Raw genomic sequence first — 21711 nt, 5'->3', positions numbered from 1 at the left:
CTTTCATTCTTTATAAAGTAAATATGGAAAAACATTTACAGCTCAGTTACAGCAATGAACGTCTGAATGCAGAACTTGCATGCAGTAAAACCTAGCTTTGGCAAAAGTAAAACAAAAAAGGGCAAAGAGAAATGAAATGCATATTATTCTGTAATGTAACTGCAAAATCAAACTCAGGTGATTTATTCTACCTTAGGATCAGAACAGGCTCTGTTCTCCATAGTCAGCAACCTCTGGTGTGATTCAGCCCTGGCAGGACTCCACACTAACATCACCACAGGCCAACTCCATGGCTTGGAGGAGGTTTTCAGGGTTGTCAGTCATGCAGCTTCCAGTGCCATGCAGAGAAAAAAAAATCTTTATTTGGGTACAGTAAATAGAAGTTGAAAGTTGGGTTGCTGTTGAACCACTCATGTACCAGGATAGCACAATTAAAACTGACATTATCCCAAATCTGTCTTGAAACTGCTGCTCAGGAGCAAACAAGACATCTCAAAGACGATCCAGAGATGAGACAAGATGTTAGTTTGTAGACGGCCCCAAGGTGGCATGGCATCCCATGACTGCTAATGGCTGCACAAATGAAATCACAATTATGATGGCAAGGGACTTAAACACTGTGATGCACTGGTGTTGCATAATTGTACAAAGTTAAACACAATTAAAGCACAACTGACACAAAGACTCAAAACCGATCACACTGAGGAAACCAATAAGCCAGTTCATAGGGCACTGGGTGTTGAAGGGTGTAGAAGGGATAGGCCTAGAAATAATCTGAGAGAAAGAGAAAGGAAGAGGAGGAAGAGGAGGGCAGCGGAATCAAGGAAGACAATTGGACATGTCATTTCAGCGGAGTCTACATCACTCATTCTGTTAAAGGCCTAGGAACACTCCTCCTTTGCAGCTGCCGACAGCTGGAAACAACTCCAAAAAACCCTGCGCTTGGAAAGCCTTGCTGGCCTCACCTCCATCAGTTCTTTCAGACTTGCCATAACAAATTCCTAAACACACCTGTAAAGCTCTTCAAGAGCAATTAATTTCCACTCGCTCCTCCTCCTTCTGCAGTTGAACCATTTTACTCATGCTCTGCTGCTTTTACTGTACTTTGTGCATAGCCTACTCTCCTACCACTGTCCATGCGTTTTTTTTTAACTGCCTGTCTTGTCACCTGTGATGTCCAGTCGAGAGATTCAGAGCAGAAAACTGAAATAGCTTTTTTTGTCAAAAAATGTCCACAGGATGACTGACTATACCCTCAAACAAATGTTTTCAGAACATCACCTTGCCAGTGGTATTGTACTGTAAGAGGGTAGTCACACAGTTTGTCGGCCTAGTCAGTGTTAGGGTGAAAATTGTCTTAACATTGAATGTTTGCCTTTTACTAACTGAAGTTGATATTGTGCCTTACTGATTAATAAATAAAACAGAACAATGTTTTACTGACTGATGAAATAAAGCTGAACCTGTGTCTCTACACTGGAGACTGCAAAACTGCACACAGTTACCTCATCTAACACTGATATATTCTCCACTTTGACAGTACTGATCAACACTGAATATATCTCACTGATGATTGTTTTATTAGACTGAGCACTTACTCATTTTACCCAATTAAACAAGTTAATCCTGCGTGGTGTGAAACATTTGCCTTTATATAGCCTACCTGTTTATGCGTTCACTTTAAGTAGTAGTAAAGTTTAGTCTCATGTTTTAACTAACCTATCGTGTCTTATATTCTTGACTAACCCCCTGTTTAAAGCAAACCATATAGATTTGCGTTCAGCTTAATTCATAATGCAATGAATACCAGTAACCTGTTTGATCATTCAGAGGCAAAGTTGAGAGCACACAGAGTGAAATCAAAACATCTCCCAGGCCGAAGGGAGGAGAGGATGAGAGGCCTGTGGGCTGCTGAATGAAGCATTGTGAGGAAGAGTTTTAATGGTCTGTATTATCTGCCCTGACCCCTCAGACACCTGGGTGGAAAGTTATGTCAGTGTAGGGAGGGCTTTGTTGTGTTTCAGGCCCAGAGGTTTGTGTGCTGGGAAGATGGGGCCAACCCGTGCCAGCCAGAGGGCACCAACGAAGGGAGGGCGAAGTCTAAACCACAGCCACTCCCCACCTGTTTTTTGACCAGTAAGAGTTAATTACACACACATAGTGCGAAATATTAAAAACCAATGTAACGCCTTTGTCTTGGCCAGATGCAAATTGCAGATGACAGAGAATTCTCGCTCTCTTGGGATGGTGATTGCAGCTAACTGCTTGCAGACTGCAATTTCCTGAACAGGAGAGTTTCTTGTATCTGATTTCCTTTGATGATCCAATTTAATAAATAGTTAACTGGAACATCGTTGTTTGTCCTCTCTTGGAATAAACGAACACGCAATGTCAGTTTTGATGTTTTTTCATCCTGACATCAGATAGGCTACTGTATATTTGCATACATGCAGTTATAAAATACAGTAGGCTATTTGCAAGACTGCCATGAAGGTGTGATGACACTGTTCTTACCACACCAACACCAACTGCCTGTCAGAACAAAAATGCATCTAGCCTACTGTGAACTAACTTTTTTTTTTCTTTTTTTTTTTATAACATCATGTCCAGAGCATTGTTTTGTGTAATGACAGATGGAAAGTTTTGAGGCCGTTGTTTGGTTTTGCAGGAAGAGTCAGGGGTTTGGTGAATGGTTGTATACAAATTGGGTTTTGCGCTCTTAGAGTTGAGAAAAGTGTGGAAGAAGTGTAGACATGTGTTTGGTTTTAGCCATTGAAAATCACACGGCTTCCATCCGTTCCTCCTCTCTTGTTTTGGCTCCATCCCCCTCCCCTCTCTCAGTCTGGTCACACGGTCAGGCCTCTCCCGCGCCTGCGCCACTGACAGACACGCCCCTTCTCTGTGCGAGAGCCATGTGGCTGTGACTAGTAAATAAAAGACCTGCACAGATTTTTTTTTTTGCACATTCTGCGTGTCGTGAATTATTTTTTGGCGCAAATTCTGACTTGTGCACACGCACAAAATGTCTGCGTCCGTCGTGAACCTCCAGACGCAGGTGGAGTCGGTGCTGGGGGCGCTGGTCCGGGCGGCCACGGTGGAGTTGACCAAACTGTTCGAGAGCAGATACCAAGCCTCGGCTGTGGATGTGGGCCTCCGTCAAGTCAAAAGTGAGGAGAATGACACATTTGAGAAAGCTGACAGTGTCTCCTATGCGGACACCAAACGCAGCATCGGAGTGCAAGTGGACGACGGTATTTTTCCGCTGTGGGAGCTCTCGGGTATGTGATTTTGGACATTTAAACGCTACGACTTCCTGTTTACGTCCGCGGTTAGACTGCAGGGACAGATGCACGAGGACAGTGCAGACTAGCAGTTAGTTGAAATGCATGAAAGAAAAACAAAACACCGAAACATGTGTTAAAGAAGTCAGCACACATTTAGCACAACGTGTTTGTGTTTGTCGTGTTTTTAAAATCGTGCATGCACTGCTGCACCCCCGTGGTTCCCCATTTAAACCTAGTGCAAAGGAATGTGTATGTGTGTGTTGACCCCTCCCCCCACTCTTGTCCACAGGTCCCCCTCTTCTTTCAGATGGTGATTGTCTTCGGGAGGGCAAGGGGGAGGTGTCGGTGGTGGAGGAGTGCCTCATTCCACCCGAAATCCTCCTGGCTGAGGATAATGTCCCCGTTAACCTCGACTGGTCTCCTCTGAAGGACCAGGTCAGTGAGGATTTCCATGGCTGTAAATCAGTCCTGAATGACAAGAACCAGGCCAGAGTCAAACTGTGGGCGGCTCTGTGACTGAAAGCAAAGGAGGAAAGTGCACGCACATCCAAGTAGGCAGGTGCAGGAGAAAAAAGTAGTAGAATAAAAAGAGCAAATGTCAGAACACTGCTAAATAAAGCTCACTTTTTTATTATTATTATAAATGGATAATAAACAACATTTCGACCACCTATGGGTCTTCTTCAGGTCATCTGGAGGTGTTTGGGGTGGGGGAGGATGAAGGTGGGCAGTGACTCATAATTTTCACCTGCTGCAATCACAAAACCCCATCTTGACAAGCAATACATACAAACAACTGGATCATATCCATGACAGCTCAAATCCCAGGTCGCAAAGAAATTGTTAAAGACCTGGAACAATAGATAAATAAATATAGAAGATAACTAGAAAATCACATAGAAAATTATTCAAAAACCATAACATAATTTGAGCAAATGAGACAAAATAAGACCCTCACTAGCATATAAAAATGAATAGTAAATCTGAGACATCAGCAGGTCACCACAGCCTGGCCCAGTGCTCTGTGTCATGTTTTTTTTAAATAATAGATTATGTTGCCTCAAGCCCCTGTTGTTCTAACATGTGTAAATGTGTTGTGTCTCCTCTTTCCTCAGGTTTTAGCAGAAGCTATGGAAATGGTAGAGATGGGCATCCTTGAAACAGAGCGTCCTTCTGATAGCGATGCCCAAACAGAAGTTGTTTTGCATGGTAAGGAAAGAAATAACAGCAATGAGGGTTACAAAACTGACAGACCAGAAACAACCAGTCTAACTTGTTCTTTTATTCATGGACAGTTTGCATTACTGAGAACAGATGAAACAATACTGAACACTCCTAGTTTGAACTATACTTTTATACTGTAATGAAGTTATCTGTCTCTAAGTGGAAGTAGATGATAAACACCACAAACATCTTTGCTGTAGTTTATAATAATCTCATTTAAAACACTCTATCTTGAGCTCAAAGCTAATTTCCATCTGTAGTCCTCACATTTAAAGACAGACAGGCATACCATACAAAAAGATAACAGGAAGCTAGTTGCGTAAGTATGAAAAACCATAGTATTAGCAGCAGTTACAACAATAAGAAAACAGATAGCAACCTGCATACATATAAGAGAGGACAGAGTACTAGCAGCATTTACAGTATATCAGTAAAAGATAAGAAATAAGAAAACAGATAATGCCATGCAGCACTGCATGGCATTGTTATCTGCATAAATATAAGAAAAAACTGAAAATTAGCAGCAGATTCACAATAAATTACAATACAAAATAAGATACGGTAAGAAATAGGGGCTACAATAGTACTGTATTAAAGTGCTAGTCAGTATTTCATTTATTCATGGGTGCAGATTTGGTGAGACGGTAACCATTCTTTAAGCTTTAACTGTTCTGTTTAAAGGGATAGTTCACCCAAAATTCAAATTTCACTCATTATCTACTCACCCTCATGTCGACTAAGGGCTGGGAGAATGTTCAGAGTCCTCCGTGCCTTCTCGGAGTTACGGGGGGGGGGTTTTGGTGTGTCTTTTTGGACGAAGAAAAGTGAGCACCATTCACAACCATCATATGGACAAATACTGCTGCGTGGACCCCCCCGTAACGCCAAGAAGTTTGAATTTTGAATTTTGGGTGAACTATCCCTTTAACTCTAGAGGTCACAGCGGGAGCATCGTGGCACTAGTTAATACGTCACCAGGAGAAGATACTTAAATACTGAACACTTCGGTCCAGTATTAATGTACTTGTTAGTGTTTTGTTTTTGTTGTTTTTTAATATTTTTGGGGGTTTTGCCTTTAATTGATAGGATAGTTGAGAGAGGGGGAATGACATGCAGCAAAGGACCACCAGATCAGGATTTATTTTATAGTCAGTCAGTGGTCAGAGAAAAAGAAGTGACATGAAATAATCTGGATTAATTTATATGTGTACTTAATTTTGCTTTAAAACGCATGGAGCTGTTGAAAGAGATAATATATACCCCTGTGGTACACTGGCAGTTATCTCACTGGCCTCATTTCCAGGAAGTCCTGTGCAGCAGACACACTTAAGAAAGAGGAAGCATGGTTGATGGATATACACGTGATTACATAGAAATGCCAAATCCAATATTTAGTGTTCTCACAGGTGTCACAAACTGTGTCGCTTAAAGAGCCATTAATTTTAAAAAAACAAACAAACAAAAAACACAGTTTTTAGGGGAAGTAGATCTATGCAGTGGTGTCTTTCCCATTAGCTGGTGTTTGTTGCTAGATCCTGGAATTAGGGTTGTAAATATCAAACTAGCATCCTTTGGTTATATAAGAGAGATACAGTATAAACATGACAATGGGGATCATAGCACTACATCTCAACCAGGAGCTTCATGGAAATAATGTGAGGGGATGTTGAAGTTGAATGAAAAGATGTGGGATTGTGAATTATGATTAAAAATGTGATCAAATCTCTTTCAGTGTGTGCAGAGACGTGGACAGACGCATTAGGGCCCGGAGACACACAGAGTTCTCCGACAAAACAAAAGCCTCTGGTGATCCAGGCAGACACAAGCAGCGTCACCTCCGAGGAGAAGGTGAACTTTGTTTGCCCATTGATCCTTAAGACGGAGTCACCAACTCCCAAACTGGAGAGTTTAAAGGAGCCTGCTCAAGCCGAGCCTCAGCCGGCCTGCGTCAGCGTCGCCAAGGGAACCGCCTACAGCCCGTCTCCATCTGACGGAGCCGCCACTCCCGTTCAGGTCGGGGTTTGGGAACGGATCCACACCCCAAAGGAGATGAATGACGACCTCCACATGAAACTGAAACTGACTTCTCCAGATGAGAAGCTCTTGCGTCCATGTGCAGTACAACTGGTGAACGTGCTCACAGTGTCCGAGTCAGAGATTAAGCTACAGGACGATGTCGCCAACTGCAAAACTGCAGCTCCACGTCTGCCAAAAGACCTCCGACGCCACCAAGGTCCTCACACGGGCCACCGCCTCTGCTGCTTCACCCCGTCCGACGATGGCATTTGGCGTCTGCAGGGGGTCGTCACCCACTCACGAGATGGATACGACTGCAACAAATGCGGGAAAACGTTCAAACGGCGAAAGATTCTTCGGCGCCACGAGCGCTTCCACAGCGGAGAAAAGCCATACTCGTGTTCAGTATGCTCAAAGACGTTTGCGCTGAGGAAGAGCCTCCGCCGCCATGTGAGGTTCCACACGGGGGAGATGCCATACAACTGCACGCAGTGCGGGAAAAGCTTCAGACTGCGAGACAATCTGAAGGCACACCTGAGGTTTCACACCGGAGAAAAGCCTTTCAGCTGCGTGGCGTGTGGGAAGACGTTCAGGATCATGAGGAACCTGCAGCAGCACAACTTGAGCCAGTGTGGGTTCTTTGTCCCTTCATTCAGGACGATTGCTGGCAAATAGCTGTGGGAAAACAGCTGTCAGTGGCCAGTGGTGTTTTCTACCTCAGACTGAAATCACTGATGCTTGTTTCTGGAAGAAAGGCCATGTAAAGTTGCGATGAGAAGAGTTAAAGCTATGAAAGGACCAAGACTAATTGCTGAGATTTAGAGCAATTCTAGAGAGATTAATGTTTAAGGACAAAAATCAGTTGCAGTTCAATGGTGGCATTTTTTTTTAAGTAACATGTACTACTGATGTTTTGTCTTATCTTACTTTTCTTGTATCTTGCCGTATTGTTTTTGTCATGTGACTGTGAGCCAGTATTGGGACTGGGGCAGTGTGTAAAAGTCTTACGATGGCCCAACACGTTTTAGCATTACATCGTCTGAGAAAGTTAACTGGTTCTGTACTACAATGAGTCCTCTGCTGCTGTTTGGATGTTGTTGTTTTGTAAATGGTTTAAAGTGTCAGTGGCATTTCTTTTCCCTGTTCCTTTTTATGTCACTATTTTTTCTTATGAAACTTCACTTTGTCATGTCTCTTATTTCCCGGTGTTTGCTGATTTTGTGCTCCAACTTTAATCACTGAATGTATGTATGTATACTTCTTCCTACAACCTAGTGGTCATGCTGGCTCTATTAGAAATCTGATTTCAGGGTGAACACTTTGGAATAACGATTGTAATACGATGAGGACACATGGTGAAACAAATGTTGTCACTTTTCTATCTTTAAAGACGGGTTTAAAGGGTTTATATTCCTTAATATTACACTTACACATGTCTGTCTTCATCTTTTTCAACTTATGATAGATAACACTTTTCTCTTATATTAATAAAAAAAACTTTGGCAAAATTAAAAGTTGAATTTGTTTCATGAATCCTGAGAGAATCCTCTTCCATAAGGCAAGGCAAGTTTATTTGCCCATTTTTACAAACCGGTTGTCTCAGGGCTTTACAATATCCTCTGCCCTTAAACTGGCATTCTCAATGAGTGGTTAAAACATGAATGTGACCTCTCCTTCTGGGAAACAGTGACTGGACATCTTCAGACCACTCGTTTTCACTGCTTGTAAGATTAAAACTCAAAATGTTTCCCTATTTACGACTTAATGTGATAGTAGAGTTTAAGGTTTATTGTCAGTTACTCATTAACTTTTATAAATGCAGGCTTGTGGTTCATTACTAAGTAAGACTTTATCAACTGACTTACCTAGTTTTATTGCCAGTTTATAGGCCTTGTGAAATAGTTTGACCCCCATGGCACAAATAAGTTTGCCTTATTTCCATGGTAAAATACAGTAGTTTGTACTAGACATGCTCCGTTTAGCATAGAAGATCTGAGTAATAACGCCATGATATAATATTTATCCCAATACTCCAGTCTTTAAGTTATCTACATTTGGTCGATGTAGAAAGCAATGATTAGGCTACTAATCATGGATCATAGACCAAGTACCTGTTAGTTATGTAACCATGGAAGCAAAGAGATGACACAGGAAACGGTGTCTATTGTGAAACTTTGAGCAGGTAGGACAATGCTTAAATTAAACGCTATAAACGTCGGAAAATTGGAAAGAGTATGTTGCAGACTGCTTTATTCCATTTGTAGATATGAGCAAATGTCTTTTCTAAATCGTGTATTTAACATCGCAGACAAATTGATATTCTAGTTTATTACAGAGACACTTTACTGCGGGTTCTTTAATTACATGTTTACAGCGCGTGTGCACTCACACATGTGGAAACAATAAAAGTGATTAATGTTTGTCGTTTAGTTTAGCCAGGACAATATATTCAGCCGTATTCATTTATAAAAAAATATGCACCTGCTGTGTGAACGGTCCGAATTCGGTCAGTTCGGTGGTTGTTTTCTTTTACTTAGGCTATTGTTTTAAGATGATAAAATAAGGATTCAAAAATGTTGCGTATTTTATGAGCCCATATCAGTATTTCGATGATGTAATCCTGTATTCAACTTTAAACTTTTATCTCATCTCTGCAGGCTCGTGGTCGCCTCTTCCTGTCAGGCCCCGCCCACCAGGAAGTACCAACTTCAACTCAGCGGTGCTTTCACTTTTAGAAATGTGTTTACTGCAGACAGGAGACGAACAGCACCGAGGCCTGAGCTCAGCTTTAACCTTAACGGTAGGGTTTATTTTTGTATCCACGATCTTGTGTTGAGCCTAATGAGTTATTGATAACAATATGACGTGTTTATAAAAAACAGCAGCTCAGTTACCCCTCTCTTCTCTGCTGTTACAGTCCTCACCTGCTCTCTGCGAGGGAAAGAAAGAGATCAAGAATGGAAGACGCAGATAAAACCGAACTGGAGGAGATGTTAACGTGCACAGTGTGCAGGGACATCTTCAAAGATCCCCGGCAGCTGCCCTGTGGTCACAGCATGTGTATGAAGTGTCTGGAGAACATGAGGGATCACACCTCAGACCTTCCCTTCCGATGCCCCGACTGCAGGTCTTTTTTTGGACAGGTCATTCAGGTCCAGAAGAGCTACAATCTGGCTAACATCGCAGAAAACTTCAGGGAGACCAGGAAGAGGAAGGTACCTGCCTTTCTTCACATTATCACCCACAATCAGTGCTAACATTATAATTAAAATATATACAGCTCTGGAAAAAATTTAAGAGACCACTCCCAGAATGATCAGTTTCTCTGATTTTACTATTTATAGGTATGTGTTTGAGTAAAATTACATTTAAAAATTAAATTAGTTTTATTCTATCAGCTACCGACAACATTTCTCCCAAAATTGAAATAAAAATATTGTCATTTAGAGCTTTTATTGGCTGAATATGACTAAACTAGTCTAAATAACAAAAATATCAAGTCTTGAATAATAATAATACAAAGAAAACATGTTCATATTTATTCCTAAACACAGCAAGAATATTTTAACTCAGGAAGAGTTTATAAATCAGTTTTTGTGGGATAATGTCAATGTTTAATCCCAGCAGTGGTTTTTATATAAAACCAGATGTGGTTCAGGTGATGACCTCATCAGTGTCTCATTAAGTAGAATGAGTTGTGTTTGTGTTGGTATTTAAAAAAGAAAAGAAAAGAATGACTGTCATACATGTAGAGATGCTTTTAAGTGGTCTCTTTTTTTTTTTTTTTTTCCAGAGCTGTTTTTTAAAAAATGTATTTTGATGTATCTAAATATCTCCACATTGGATGTTTTTAACCAGGAGGACCAGACAAAAAATGTGTACTGTGACTGCTGCCCAGACAAAAAAATCTTGGCCATAAAGACGTGTCTGAAGTGTGAGGTGTCGATGTGCAAAGAGCACGTTAAGGACCACCAGGAGCTGCCGGTCTTCACGGGACACCCGCTGGTCCGGCCTCTGGGTGACCTCCAGGAGAGGAAATGCCCTCAGCATGACGACGAGGTGCTGAGGTACTACTGCAACTCATCCAGGCGCTACCTTTGCAACCTGTGTGCCCTGGAGAAGAAGCAACAGAACCATGAAAGTGAAGCCTCCACTGTCCTACGGAGACAGTTAACCGTGAGTTTGAATAATATAACTAACTATCCAGGAGACGTCTTATCATTTACAAAAAAAGAAAGTGGTAGTGGCAACAGTTTCTTGTAAAAGCACTGCGGGGAAGTTGTGTTGTTGACGTCACTGTGGAGAAACTGGATTTTCTGGTCTTTGACAGTCTGACCCTCATTCACACCGCTTCATTGATTGTTTCTTTATCATGCAGACTTTAAGAAATGTTTTTAACTTAAAGGGATAGTTCACCCAAAATTGAAATTTCACTCATTATCTACTCACCCTCATGTGGACTAAGGGCTGTACTGGGAGAAGTTTCAGAGTGCTCCGTGGCTTCTCTGAGTTACAGAGGGTCTCGGCGTAGCAGTGCATGTCCATAATAACGGTTGCAAATGGATACCAACTGTCTTCGTAACAAAAAGACACACCAAAAAACATCCAAATACCTCCATGCTGCTCATATGTAATGTCCGTCTTGTATTGAAGCCCCAAAATGCGAATAATGCGATAATGAGTGAAATTTCAATTTTAGGTGAACTATCCCTTTAAAGTCAACTAAGGGACAAATGGCACGGTAGAATTGGATGTGAGCGTTTGTTAAAGGTAACACTGTGTGTGCATTCAACAGGAGTACATGGACCAACGCTTCACGACGCTCAAGGAGCAAATGAAAGAATCCACCAAGTCTGTGAAAAGACTGAAGGAAGACATCCAACTCAATGTGAGTCACGCTGACTACGTCCTTAACATGTGATTTTTAGGGATTTGCATCTGTGCACTTTTCACATCTTGTAAATTTTTCCCTCTAACAGAAACTAAACTCGTCCGGCCTGAGCAGCGTTTCCGTGGTGCTGCTCTGTTTGTGGTTCATAGTTCTGTATTATGGTAAGAGAATGATTCCCTTTGTCATATGATTGCGTGGGCACGTGCACTCGGTGATGTCTGTCCTTGTTTCCCGCCAGCCTACAACTATTCTGTGGAAAATCAGATGCTAACAGAAGCACTGGACAAGCAGCAGAACAATTTGCATCAAATCTATTCCAAGATCGCAGGTAGGAGGTCAAGTGTCAACAACCAAGTTAATGAGATTAATACTGAGACATAAAACTGGTTGGAAATGGACAAAAATATAAAATGTGATGTGTATGTAATATTCCCAAAACCTATTTTACAACAAGCAACTATGTGTTAAACAACAGGGATCAAATTAGAACTTTTACATAGATACTTCATTTGATAAATGAATAAATACATTATGATGCTAATAAAACGATAGTGTAATGATATTTCTGTTGGCTTATCAGATTGAATATACAAATGTATGCACCTGAACCCGTGTGGGTTAGAAAACCAGCACTGTTGTATGCTTTACATATTCAGGGATGCTCATATGAAGAGGTCAAACTAGTATAATCACTCAGTTGTTGTTGTTTTTTTTTTTTACAATGAATATTCTTCCATTAAAATTTTTTGAATCCCTACACAGAAATCTTGGTTGAGCGTCCATCGGAGATCCGCACTCCTCCAGAAACTGAAGATAAAGGTACGAATGACTGATGAGTTAAAACCAGGGCATCTGAATGACAATGTTCAAGGTAACAGAAGGAACTGCAGTGTGTTTGTGCTCCACAAACACTGATGAGCCTGATGGAGAAGCTGTCAGTAAAGACTCTAAAATGCTCAAAAGTTGCTCCAATAGTTGATCAACTCTCTCTCTCTCTGGACTCTCTCACCTGAACAACTCTGGACTTATCATCAGTAAAGAGAACATGAGAGCACCAATAAAGATTTGTATCACCATCGTCAGTCTCCCATTTTTTTTCAGCGTGTTTGACCATCACCTGGCTGACATCAGTATCTATCACATAACTCCAGTCTACCAGAATCCTGGTTTCTCAGAACTGAAATATTCAGTTTTCTTAACCTGAATATGATTTAAACACAACTAACTGGAACACTAGAGTGCACTGTTACACATATGACACATGTCATATGCAGGACAACACACAAATAACTCTAATTACTATATACTGCACACAGATTAATTGTTGTGGTTTGAGAGGGAGAGTTTGTGAATTACTGAACTGACAAAAAAACAAATCAAAAACACAAGTAAAACAGAAAATTCTGAGCAAATTGGTTAAATTATATATAAAAAAGTGATTGTCATGCTAATTACTAGTTGTGTATTGAAGTTGCATCAAAGTGGTTAATGTGAACCCCATTGGTGTGTCTGTGTCTCAGGAATCCTCATGCTGGACGTGGACACCGCGAGTCCGTTCCTTGGATTCTCTGCTGACTTCAAAACGGTGGAGAGAGTGAAAACCAAGCTGGGTTATCCCAGCAGTAAGAAGCGCTTTGCTGAAGCTCCGCAGGTCCTGTCCGCCCTGTGCTTCTCCTCCGGCACCCACATCTGGGAGGTGGAGGCCGAGGGCTACTGGGACATCGCTGTCTCTTACAAGGACATCCAACGCAAGAGCAAACACAGCAGCGCCTTCGGAAACAACGACAACTCGTGGAGCCTAACACACAACAGCAAAGGCAAGCTGTTTGCTTATCATGATGGAGGAAAAACGATCCTCCCTGGGACCCTGCAGAGCAGCCGGATAGCAGTGATGGTTCACTTTGAGAAGGGCAACATCACATTCAGCGCTGTGAAGGAGTCCACCGTCACCAAGCTGCACGAGTTCAAGGCCAAGCTGACTCAGCCAGTGTGTCTGGGTTTGGGGCTGTACCGTGTGGATCCGCCCAGCAGAGCCTCCATTCTGTCTCTCAGCGCTTCCTGAATAATCCTAGAAACTCCTGATACAACTACTGCACCCAGACTGCCTTAAGTCAGTCTAAGAGAAGAGACCAAACTAAGTCACAGCCATGAAATGGAACATTTGCCTCAGGTATATTTTTATATTGCAAAGTCTTTTATGATTTGTATGTTAATCAAGTGTTTTTTCCTTTGATTGTAGGATGTGCATTAATTTAACTGTGCAATATAGAGTATTTTTTATACAAAGTGGGAAATCAATACGGAGCTATGACTGCACTGAAACAAAATAGCTTATTCTCTCTCTCTCTCTCTATATCTATATATATATATATATATATAGTATATGATATAATTATTTCAATCTCAATATAGAAGCTATTTAAATGAATGACAATCAGTAAAGATAAAGCCCCTTTTAATTTAAAATGGAAAACAAACAAACTATTCTTGCAGTAACTATGATAACAACATAGACAGTAGACAATGCTTTAGGATTGTCTCCATCAGAATAACAAAGACGCTGTGATCATGATGTTGAACCCTGAAGGTTTTCTCAGTGTTTCAGTTGAGGTTTAATGAGTAAGCTCAGTGTGAGGAGTACTCCAACTTCTCTCCTCTGGTCTTTAGAGATAAAGTAGTCGGTTTAAGTTCTTCCTTTAAGGGACATGGCAAAAAACAAAAAGCCACTAGATTGAGCTCTTTTTCTCATTTATTAAGAAAACATGAAAGTCAAGCATTTTCTTAAACAACTGACAATGATCGAAATAGAATGTTTTACAAAAATGAAGGCATTATTGAGCCGAACCGGCCAAATATTCTCAGTACAAAAACAAGGTATACGGTGGTACAAACTGTCTTCTGTCTTCAAACCAAGGCATTCTCAGTTGTGTCAGTTTTTTTCTCTTTTAAATCCTTCTGGTTTCTCTCCTCTCGATTAAACATCAAAAGACTTCAGACTTGGATTTGGAAATAGTAAGCACTGTTCACTCATCTCTTAAAACTGTTGTAAAAATGTCTTTGCCAGCACGACAGCAACTGATGCACTTAGAAAACTTTACAGGTGTGTAGTTAAGATCAAAATGAAGGCTGATTTTAACAACCCATGAATACTGAGTACTACTGTAACAATGTAGCAAAGCCTACCAGGCATATTTATGTTTTTGGGTCACATGCTGACAAGTTGGTGTGATTCCATCACAAGACTGTCTCTACTCTTACCTGTTGTAGCCATTGTCAAAAACACGATACAATTTCCAGTTAATTATAAACTGACCTGGCTGGCCTCAAAAAAAAAAAAAACTTTAGTGAATCCCATTATCTTGAACATCTTTTACACTTCATTGTGCTGATCCTTTCTCTAGCTGCCATAAAGTCCTGTGATGCCTGACTAAAAGCTGTGTACGTCCTCAAAGATAATAATACACAGACATGTCTGTCATTAAAAGTACAAAAATACCAGCGTAGAACGTCTTGACTCTTAACTTCTGCTCCAGTTTAGCAATACTACTTGTTCGTCTTTGACCATAAACAGTAACTGTGAAAGCTACAGTACATATAGAAAACAGAGAGATTTACAACACGTAGGAACCTGCAGCAAAATGCTGTTGACATTTCAGGGCTGCATCAGTTCTGCATCTGTCCTTTTTTGTTTGTTTGTTTTGAAACAGTGGCTCTTGATGAAAAATAAACTTCCTGTTGGTGAGCCTGGTAGTAGCTGCTCTTTACTTCACCGTCCCCATGTTCTGACCCCTGATGGAGCACCACGCCATGAACACATCTCTGAAAAACACAAAATACCAATTTTATAAAACATTCTTGAGTGTTTAAAGGTATAATATGTAGGAATTCCCCCCATCTAGCGGTGCGGTTGCATATTGGAGCGTATTCTTGATGTTGCATTCACGTGAAATCGGGCAGAAGTCAGACAGACAACAGACGCTGCATGTAACAGGATAAACAAGCGTCTATGTAAACAAGTGGTCCGCCAGCACGAGGCAAAACAATACAGGCCTGACAATATGTTGTCATGGTGATGTCGTATTGTTTACCTGACCCACGTTTGGAGGAAAATGACATCCGGTTGGCTTGCCGACGGCCGTCTGCCTGACTGCACCTGAATGCAACATCAGTGCGACTTCTAACAACTCATTCTAAGGTACAAGAAAGCTTTCATTTGTATGTGGGTGTGATTCAACTTCAGTGAAATATGTATTTATGAAAGCAATATTTGATTTTTGCTAATAAAAAGCCAAATAAATTACACACTGGGGCTTTAAGGGAAATATACATTATACCAGCGAACGCTTGAAACCTCTCTACACACCTGCAGTGATTGGCCACACACTCGTTGCTGCAGTACTCTTTGTCCCAGTCATCGCTCTCCACCGCTGGGTTGTTGCAGCCCGCCCTCACACACACACTCTTAGTAACATCACTGGACCCATTCACCTCCATCTCGTCCTGAGAAAGAAGAGCATCATTAATATTGACACAGTGGAAGCAAAAGTGGGACTAAAATAATCTTTTGCCCCTCTTTGACTTTTTCATGCATGTTTTGCCACTTCACACATAACTGACTGCATAAGCACCCACACACTTCAATACTCAGTGTGACAGCAGTTGCAGTCTATGTAGTCTATCACACACATCTGGAAAGTATAATTTTCCCCCTGTGAAAATGCTGAAGCTGCGTCAATTTGCATTGGGTTAAGTCAACAGTGATTTTCACTTCCCCAGCGTTTTCAGCTGTGGTTTTCTCTCTGCCACTCTGCCATAAAACTGATGAAACATCCAGGCAACAGCGTCTGTGCCCGCAGCGCGTCTCTCATCTCAATTCACTGGCCATGTATTCGTCCCGCAGCCTTCCACCGAGCGCCACTTCTCATTAAATCTTTCACAGATTTTATACAGATGTTCTTTTCTTATAAAAAAAAAATGTACTAACCGGACTGGACTTTTTTAAATCCAGTGTATGCATTGCAACCTTAAAAAAAATGACACTTTCACAATCGCAGGTGATTTCCACTCTATTTGGAAAACTTTGGTGCTGTTGCATTTGCGGCCTGTCTTTTCATTGTGATTGGAAAAATGTAACCTATCATATGTCCAGAGAGAGAAGGAGCTCCGGTTAGAGCTGTGCTGCACTGGACCGTGGTAGAGGAGTAACTCTTTATCTGCATTCTTTCCCCGGACATTGAGTTTTGACTCGTGGGAATTTACAACTACCTGCCTGAAATCATCAACTGTCAGCCAGGGGGCGGATACTCCCACATTCTTGCTTGCTGCAGATATGGGATTGTTCTCACTTCAAGGCCGCTCATGTTGAATAAAAAAAAACACTACAAGTCAGACCTGACTATGAAATGGTACATGGCATATGAAATCAACTCAGCGCTTGTGAACTAAAACAGTTCTGAGATTATTCGGCTCTGTTATGAAGTTGAGTAGGAGGAATAAAATGTACCTTCTTCTGACGTGTGAAACGGCAAATGGGAAAGATTTGGCACTTCCATTAAAACTTTAACCAAAGTCAGATCTGAATAATGTCTGAAAGTTGGGAGTCAGTTGCTATGACAACAGCTTGGAGCTGTTTAGAGATAAAGTATGAGCCAGTTTTCGAAGAAAATAAATATCCCAAATTATATCAATTAGTCAATCACATGAAGCTGAGGAAAAAACTACCTTAAAGAAATGACAGCAGCAACATTTACCTCCTCTGAGTGCAGCAGCTCTGTAACGTCCTCCTCGTCTGGACTGCTTGACACATCGGCAGAGTTCATCACCTGCACCGACACCATGGGTGCAGACTGGGCAGAAGCAGTCATAGTCCCCGATGGAGCGGCCGTATTAGGGACAATGATTGGCAGGGCCTCTTTGCTTTGCAAGGAGGCAGGTACTATCTTTATCTGGAGCGGAGGCGGGGGCGTAGCGGTGACGGACAGGGGGAGACCCAGCGCCGTGCTTCCCTCCCGGGGCTTGGCCTGCAGCGGTGGAGGTGCTGGCGCCATCTGCTGCAGCCGCGGCGGCGGAGGAGCGTTCTGCATCTGCTGCAGCGGGGGCGGCTGACGGGAGGCGCCCGACACCACCAGCGTGGGCTGCAAGGTGCGGACCCCCCCGGGCAACACCGTCACCACCTGCCCCCCCGCCTGCAGCATGTGCTTTGGGATTATGATCTTGGTGATGGTCTGGGCTGGCGGAGCCGCTGCTGCTGGGGCGGAGACTTTGTTTGCACCGGTGCGGGAGCGTGTGGTCATCTCTGGGACATCCAGGATGATGTTGGAGGCGCAAATGTTGGTGATGGTGTTCTCCTCCAGGCTGTTGGGAGCGAGGCGGTTCGCCTGGAGAGCGGCAGCGGTGAGCGCCGTGTGAGTCGGGATGACGACAGGTGGAGGTGGTGAAGGGGCGATCTCCATCTCCTCAGCCGCAGGCTGGAATATAAACAAATGAAATAAGTTCGGAAATCCATGTAAGCAAAAGACACCAGGAGAGTGTGTGTCCTCGGAGGACAACGTGATGTTACCTGTGAGAGCTGGTTGGCTTTGTAAGCTGCCAGTGCTTTTAAATATTCCTTTTTGGCTGCTTCCGTTTTCCTCTTGTACACCTTGTGAAGACAAAACAAGAACATATTTTTAAGTGAGCACTAAAATCAATATCTACACTGGCTTTGTTCAAAAAACAACTGAAAAAATCTTTCTTTGGCAAAGATTTGTAGCACTTCTGGATCTGTCCATCTTTATCTTTCATTTTGTATGTAAATTGCTTTATTGGGAGGTATTTTCATAAGCATTTTTTGGCTTCCACCTCTCCTGCACAATGTTTAATTTCACTATTTTCATTGTTTTTACGTAACGTAGGCTATATAACAGTGTTTTTCAACCTTGGGTTCGGGACCCCATGTTGGGTCACCTGAAATTCAAATAGGGTCGCCTGAAATGTCTAGTAAATTGATTTTAAAAAAAAGAAAGAAATTTGTGATGTCAAAATGGGGTCAAAAAAGGTTGGGAACCACTGCTATATAATGTGCAAATAAACTAAGTACGCACCAACTGTCTGTGTGCTTCTTCACCAAAACCAACACAGGTGGACATTAATATACTTAATATACTATAAGCATGTGTGTGCTCATACCTGTTTCTGTTCCTCAGCCAGGCTGTCCCACATGGAGGCCACGATTTTAGACACCTCTCCAAAAGATGCGTTGGGGTTCTGGCCCTTAATAGCTGCCTGGGTGTCTCTGAAGAACAAGGCGTAGGCTGAAACAGGCTTCTGTGGTTCGTTTGGATCTTTCTTCTTCCTTCCTTTCTTTGCGCCCACAGCCCCGCTCACTGCGGCCAGTGTGGCTGGCTTGCCTCCGCCCCGCCTGGCCGTAGCTGGGGAGACGGCGGACGGCAGAGCGGGGTGGGAGGACATGTGGGAGACGACAGAGGAAGAGGACAGACACATGGGGGAGTCTACCAGCACGCTCCTCTGAGTAAAGAGAGAAGGGGAACACAGGTTAGCTGCAGGATCTGAGACGTTGCATGGAATCTAAGGTACAGTAACACAAGAGCCATCGCCACCTTGAAGTCATCCATGTCCTCGTCCTGCAGGGAGCCTGCTGGAGACGGTGTCGCTGACAGCGGCTGCTCTGGCGTCTCCGAATGGTGCCCCATGTTTCCACCCCCGAGACCCAGGGACAGTTCTGACTGGTTGATTGTACTGAGCTGACTGCTGCCCAGGAGACCGTGACCGATGTCCCCAAGCTGGACATCAATGGTCATAGGAGATGAGCTGCTGAAATGTGAACCACTGGAATTCCCTAGTTCCTGCAAAGTGATCAGAAAAACAAAACATTGCAAACACTCAGAAACGAACATCTAAATACACCCAACAGTACTCCATGCCAGGGCCCACAGGCAGGGCACTCACCAGGGCAGACGAGCTGAGCAGGGCCCCCCCTCCAGCCTGGCCCATGGCCCCCAGGTTCAGCTGCTCCAGGCCCTGGGACCCAGAGTTCACAAAGGTGGAAGCAAAGGACGGGTCATTGGCCTCCACCACCAGGTTACTGACGAGGCTCCGGGAACCGGGAGGCCCCCCGGTGCCGTCTGAGCCGTCTGTCAACTCAAAGTGGGACACCGCATCACTGATGCCCAGAGCCGGGTCTGGGTCGAGGGAGATGGGAGGGATCTCAAAAACTTCATCCCCGAGACTTGGAGTGTGAAACGTCTGCTGTATGTTTAGAGACAGAGAGAACAACAGAAACACGTGTAAACACCAGACAGGAGGATGCATTAACACATTACCACTGCTCTGCCATGTTGCTCAATGAACGCCCTCACCTCAGCGGACAGAAACGGGTGGCCCGCTCCACTGATGGTGAGGTAACTGTCGCTGCCCTCTGGAAACTGAAACACACTGTTAGCATCTAACGGACAACTATAACACCCTCAGTATTCTCAGCAAACAGATTAAATAATAAACCGGACCGCAGGTTACCTTGTTTTCCTCAGAGTATCCACCGTATGCCTGAGAGTCCAAAAACTCCGAATCAACATTTTGAGCGCAACCATCCGACAAGTCAGAGTAGAAATTAAGGTCCATTTTTTGTGAAAGGTTTACCCTCAACAGACTATAACATACGTCGTATACTTTGTTGTAAACGGGAAATGTTGTAAATTCTTGATTTACAACCCATTTAGGTCAGATATCTCTACATTAACTAAAGATGCTAGGAGTTAGCCGGCTAGCTCATTACAGTCGGTTAGCCTGATGTTAAGGTCGGAGACATGAGGCTGAGCTAGTTTCGCTGTAAAGTCCGAGGGGGGGTCCAGGACAAGGGGGCAACAACAGCTAAATAATGATAAATGTGGCTAAAAATCTACAACTCCCCTCGGTGTTTATTGGAGGCCCAGCATCAAACTCATTCATAAGCTGCGGTGAAGCTAGCACCACCTCTCAACCAACCACAATGGCTCGTGCTGCGTTCAGGGGCCGTCGGTGACGACGCTGTTATTGTTCGAAACACTGTGGACCACCAAACACTTGGTCAATGTGTAAACTTTTTGCTGTGTGATGTTAAAATAAGACGTTCAAGAAACAATAGTGTGGACATTTTCTAGACTATGAGGCTAAAACTAGTCTTTAAGAGATTTTTGTTCGATTGGCTTTTGGTTTGGGCAATTAAAACGTTAAATATCCAACTTGTGATGATTTTAATGTCATTTATAGAGAAAATGAAACAGCAGCCACCAGAATATCTACTTTATTGTTCTAACAAGTTTTGAAAAAAACAAAAAGGAAAAAAAAACTTCTCGTATCTTCTACGCCGAGCAAACAGAAGTCATTGAAAGCAGCAGTACCTCCTACTGCAAGCGGTCAGGAAACCAATCAACGGCCTTCACTCTCCCAGATAGAGGTGAACTGAGATGAGGCTGTAATTACAGTGCATTATGTAACAACATGTAGGCTAATAATGATATAATGTGATAACTCTTCAGTCAGGATCAGGGTGGTTGCATCATCACACACCCTGATCCTGGCATTTTAACACTGATGGGACAACATCTAATCTCATACAATTGAACTTAACACAATTTTCTCTGGTCTTGCCCTCAGGTAATAACTGCCTACTGGAATTAATTTGACATGAATGAGTTGCGATATTATTATTATTATCATGCACCAGTTTCTGGTTGTAAAATGCTTTTCGATGTTTGAATGACTCAAGGTCAATTCAAACTAGATTTTCAGTTTGTCGTGGTGTTTGCAGGCTGCTCCCTCTGACCTTTAACCCATCTCCTTCATCTCTACTGCATTCTCCTAATACTACCAGTATAAAGAAATTAAATAATACATATATACAAAGCTGCCAGGCTGCTATATATAATTTAAGGTCATATCTTTTATTAAAGTGAAAGACCCTGGGGCTCAGTTTTATGAAACACCTCAAGCCATCTGTCATCGTACAGCAGCAGGTGTGTGTGTCACCCACTGTATTGTTGCCTCGTGTATGCAGGTACTGGTTTAATATTTCAAACTGCCTCAGGATTTAATGTTCCTCCATCTTCTGAGCTTTGCTTTGTTTTTCATTTTCACGTCAGGACACCCACCATCCATCAGCGCTTCATTCATCTCAGCTACAGCCTGTTAACAGCTGGCACGGATCAGACTGGGCTTAATCACTCTTCAGAGCTGAATATTATGTCATTCCAATATGGACTAATTAATAAACATCAAGAGCAAAGTCACTCAGCCTGTGAAAAGCATCTGTCCATATGT

At 42.7% G+C, this 21711-nt stretch overlaps 3 protein-coding genes across 4 annotated transcripts; 2 read left to right on the top strand and 1 right to left on the bottom strand.

Moving 5' to 3' along the window:
• Positions 1–2927: 2927 nt before the first annotated feature.
• On the top strand, positions 2928–7963 carry LOC146971032 (uncharacterized). The gene is made up of 4 exons (XM_085804990.1): positions 2928–3278; positions 3574–3719; positions 4400–4493; positions 6241–7963. The coding sequence occupies exons 1-4, from the start codon at positions 3023–3025 to the stop codon at positions 7197–7199; spliced, it is 1455 nt and encodes a 484-aa protein (XP_085661116.1). The 5' UTR covers positions 2928–3022; the 3' UTR covers positions 7200–7963.
• A 1218-nt stretch (positions 7964–9181) lies between these two features.
• On the top strand, positions 9182–15163 carry LOC146971031 (nuclear factor 7, ovary-like). The gene is made up of 8 exons (XM_085804989.1): positions 9182–9324; positions 9442–9739; positions 10383–10700; positions 11320–11412; positions 11504–11576; positions 11654–11743; positions 12178–12234; positions 12936–15163. The coding sequence occupies exons 2-8, from the start codon at positions 9482–9484 to the stop codon at positions 13475–13477; spliced, it is 1431 nt and encodes a 476-aa protein (XP_085661115.1). The 5' UTR covers positions 9182–9324; positions 9442–9481; the 3' UTR covers positions 13478–15163.
• tox4a (TOX high mobility group box family member 4 a) lies at positions 14147–20415 on the bottom strand. 2 transcript variants are annotated; one of them, XM_085804987.1, is made up of 9 exons: positions 19930–20415; positions 19773–19838; positions 19363–19662; positions 19014–19259; positions 18583–18921; positions 17975–18055; positions 17166–17882; positions 15779–15915; positions 14147–15234 (listed from the first exon to the last, which is right to left on the bottom strand). In XM_085804987.1, the coding sequence occupies exons 1-9, from the start codon at positions 20032–20034 to the stop codon at positions 15177–15179; spliced, it is 2049 nt and encodes a 682-aa protein (XP_085661113.1). In that variant the 5' UTR covers positions 20035–20415; the 3' UTR covers positions 14147–15176. The 2 variants fall into 2 exon arrangements, with proteins under 2 accessions (XP_085661113.1, XP_085661114.1); XM_085804988.1 differs by having other exon boundaries at positions 19363–19659; positions 19930–20315.
• Positions 20416–21711: the final 1296 nt, after the last annotated feature.

This window comes from Trachurus japonicus, chromosome 17 (assembly GCF_045865225.1).
Source record: "Trachurus japonicus isolate A0001 chromosome 17, Traja_1.0".
NCBI lineage: Eukaryota > Metazoa > Chordata > Actinopteri > Carangiformes > Carangidae > Trachurus > Trachurus japonicus.
Note: the sequence above shows the minus strand (reverse complement) of the source record. Positions and strands in the feature narration are given on the sequence as shown.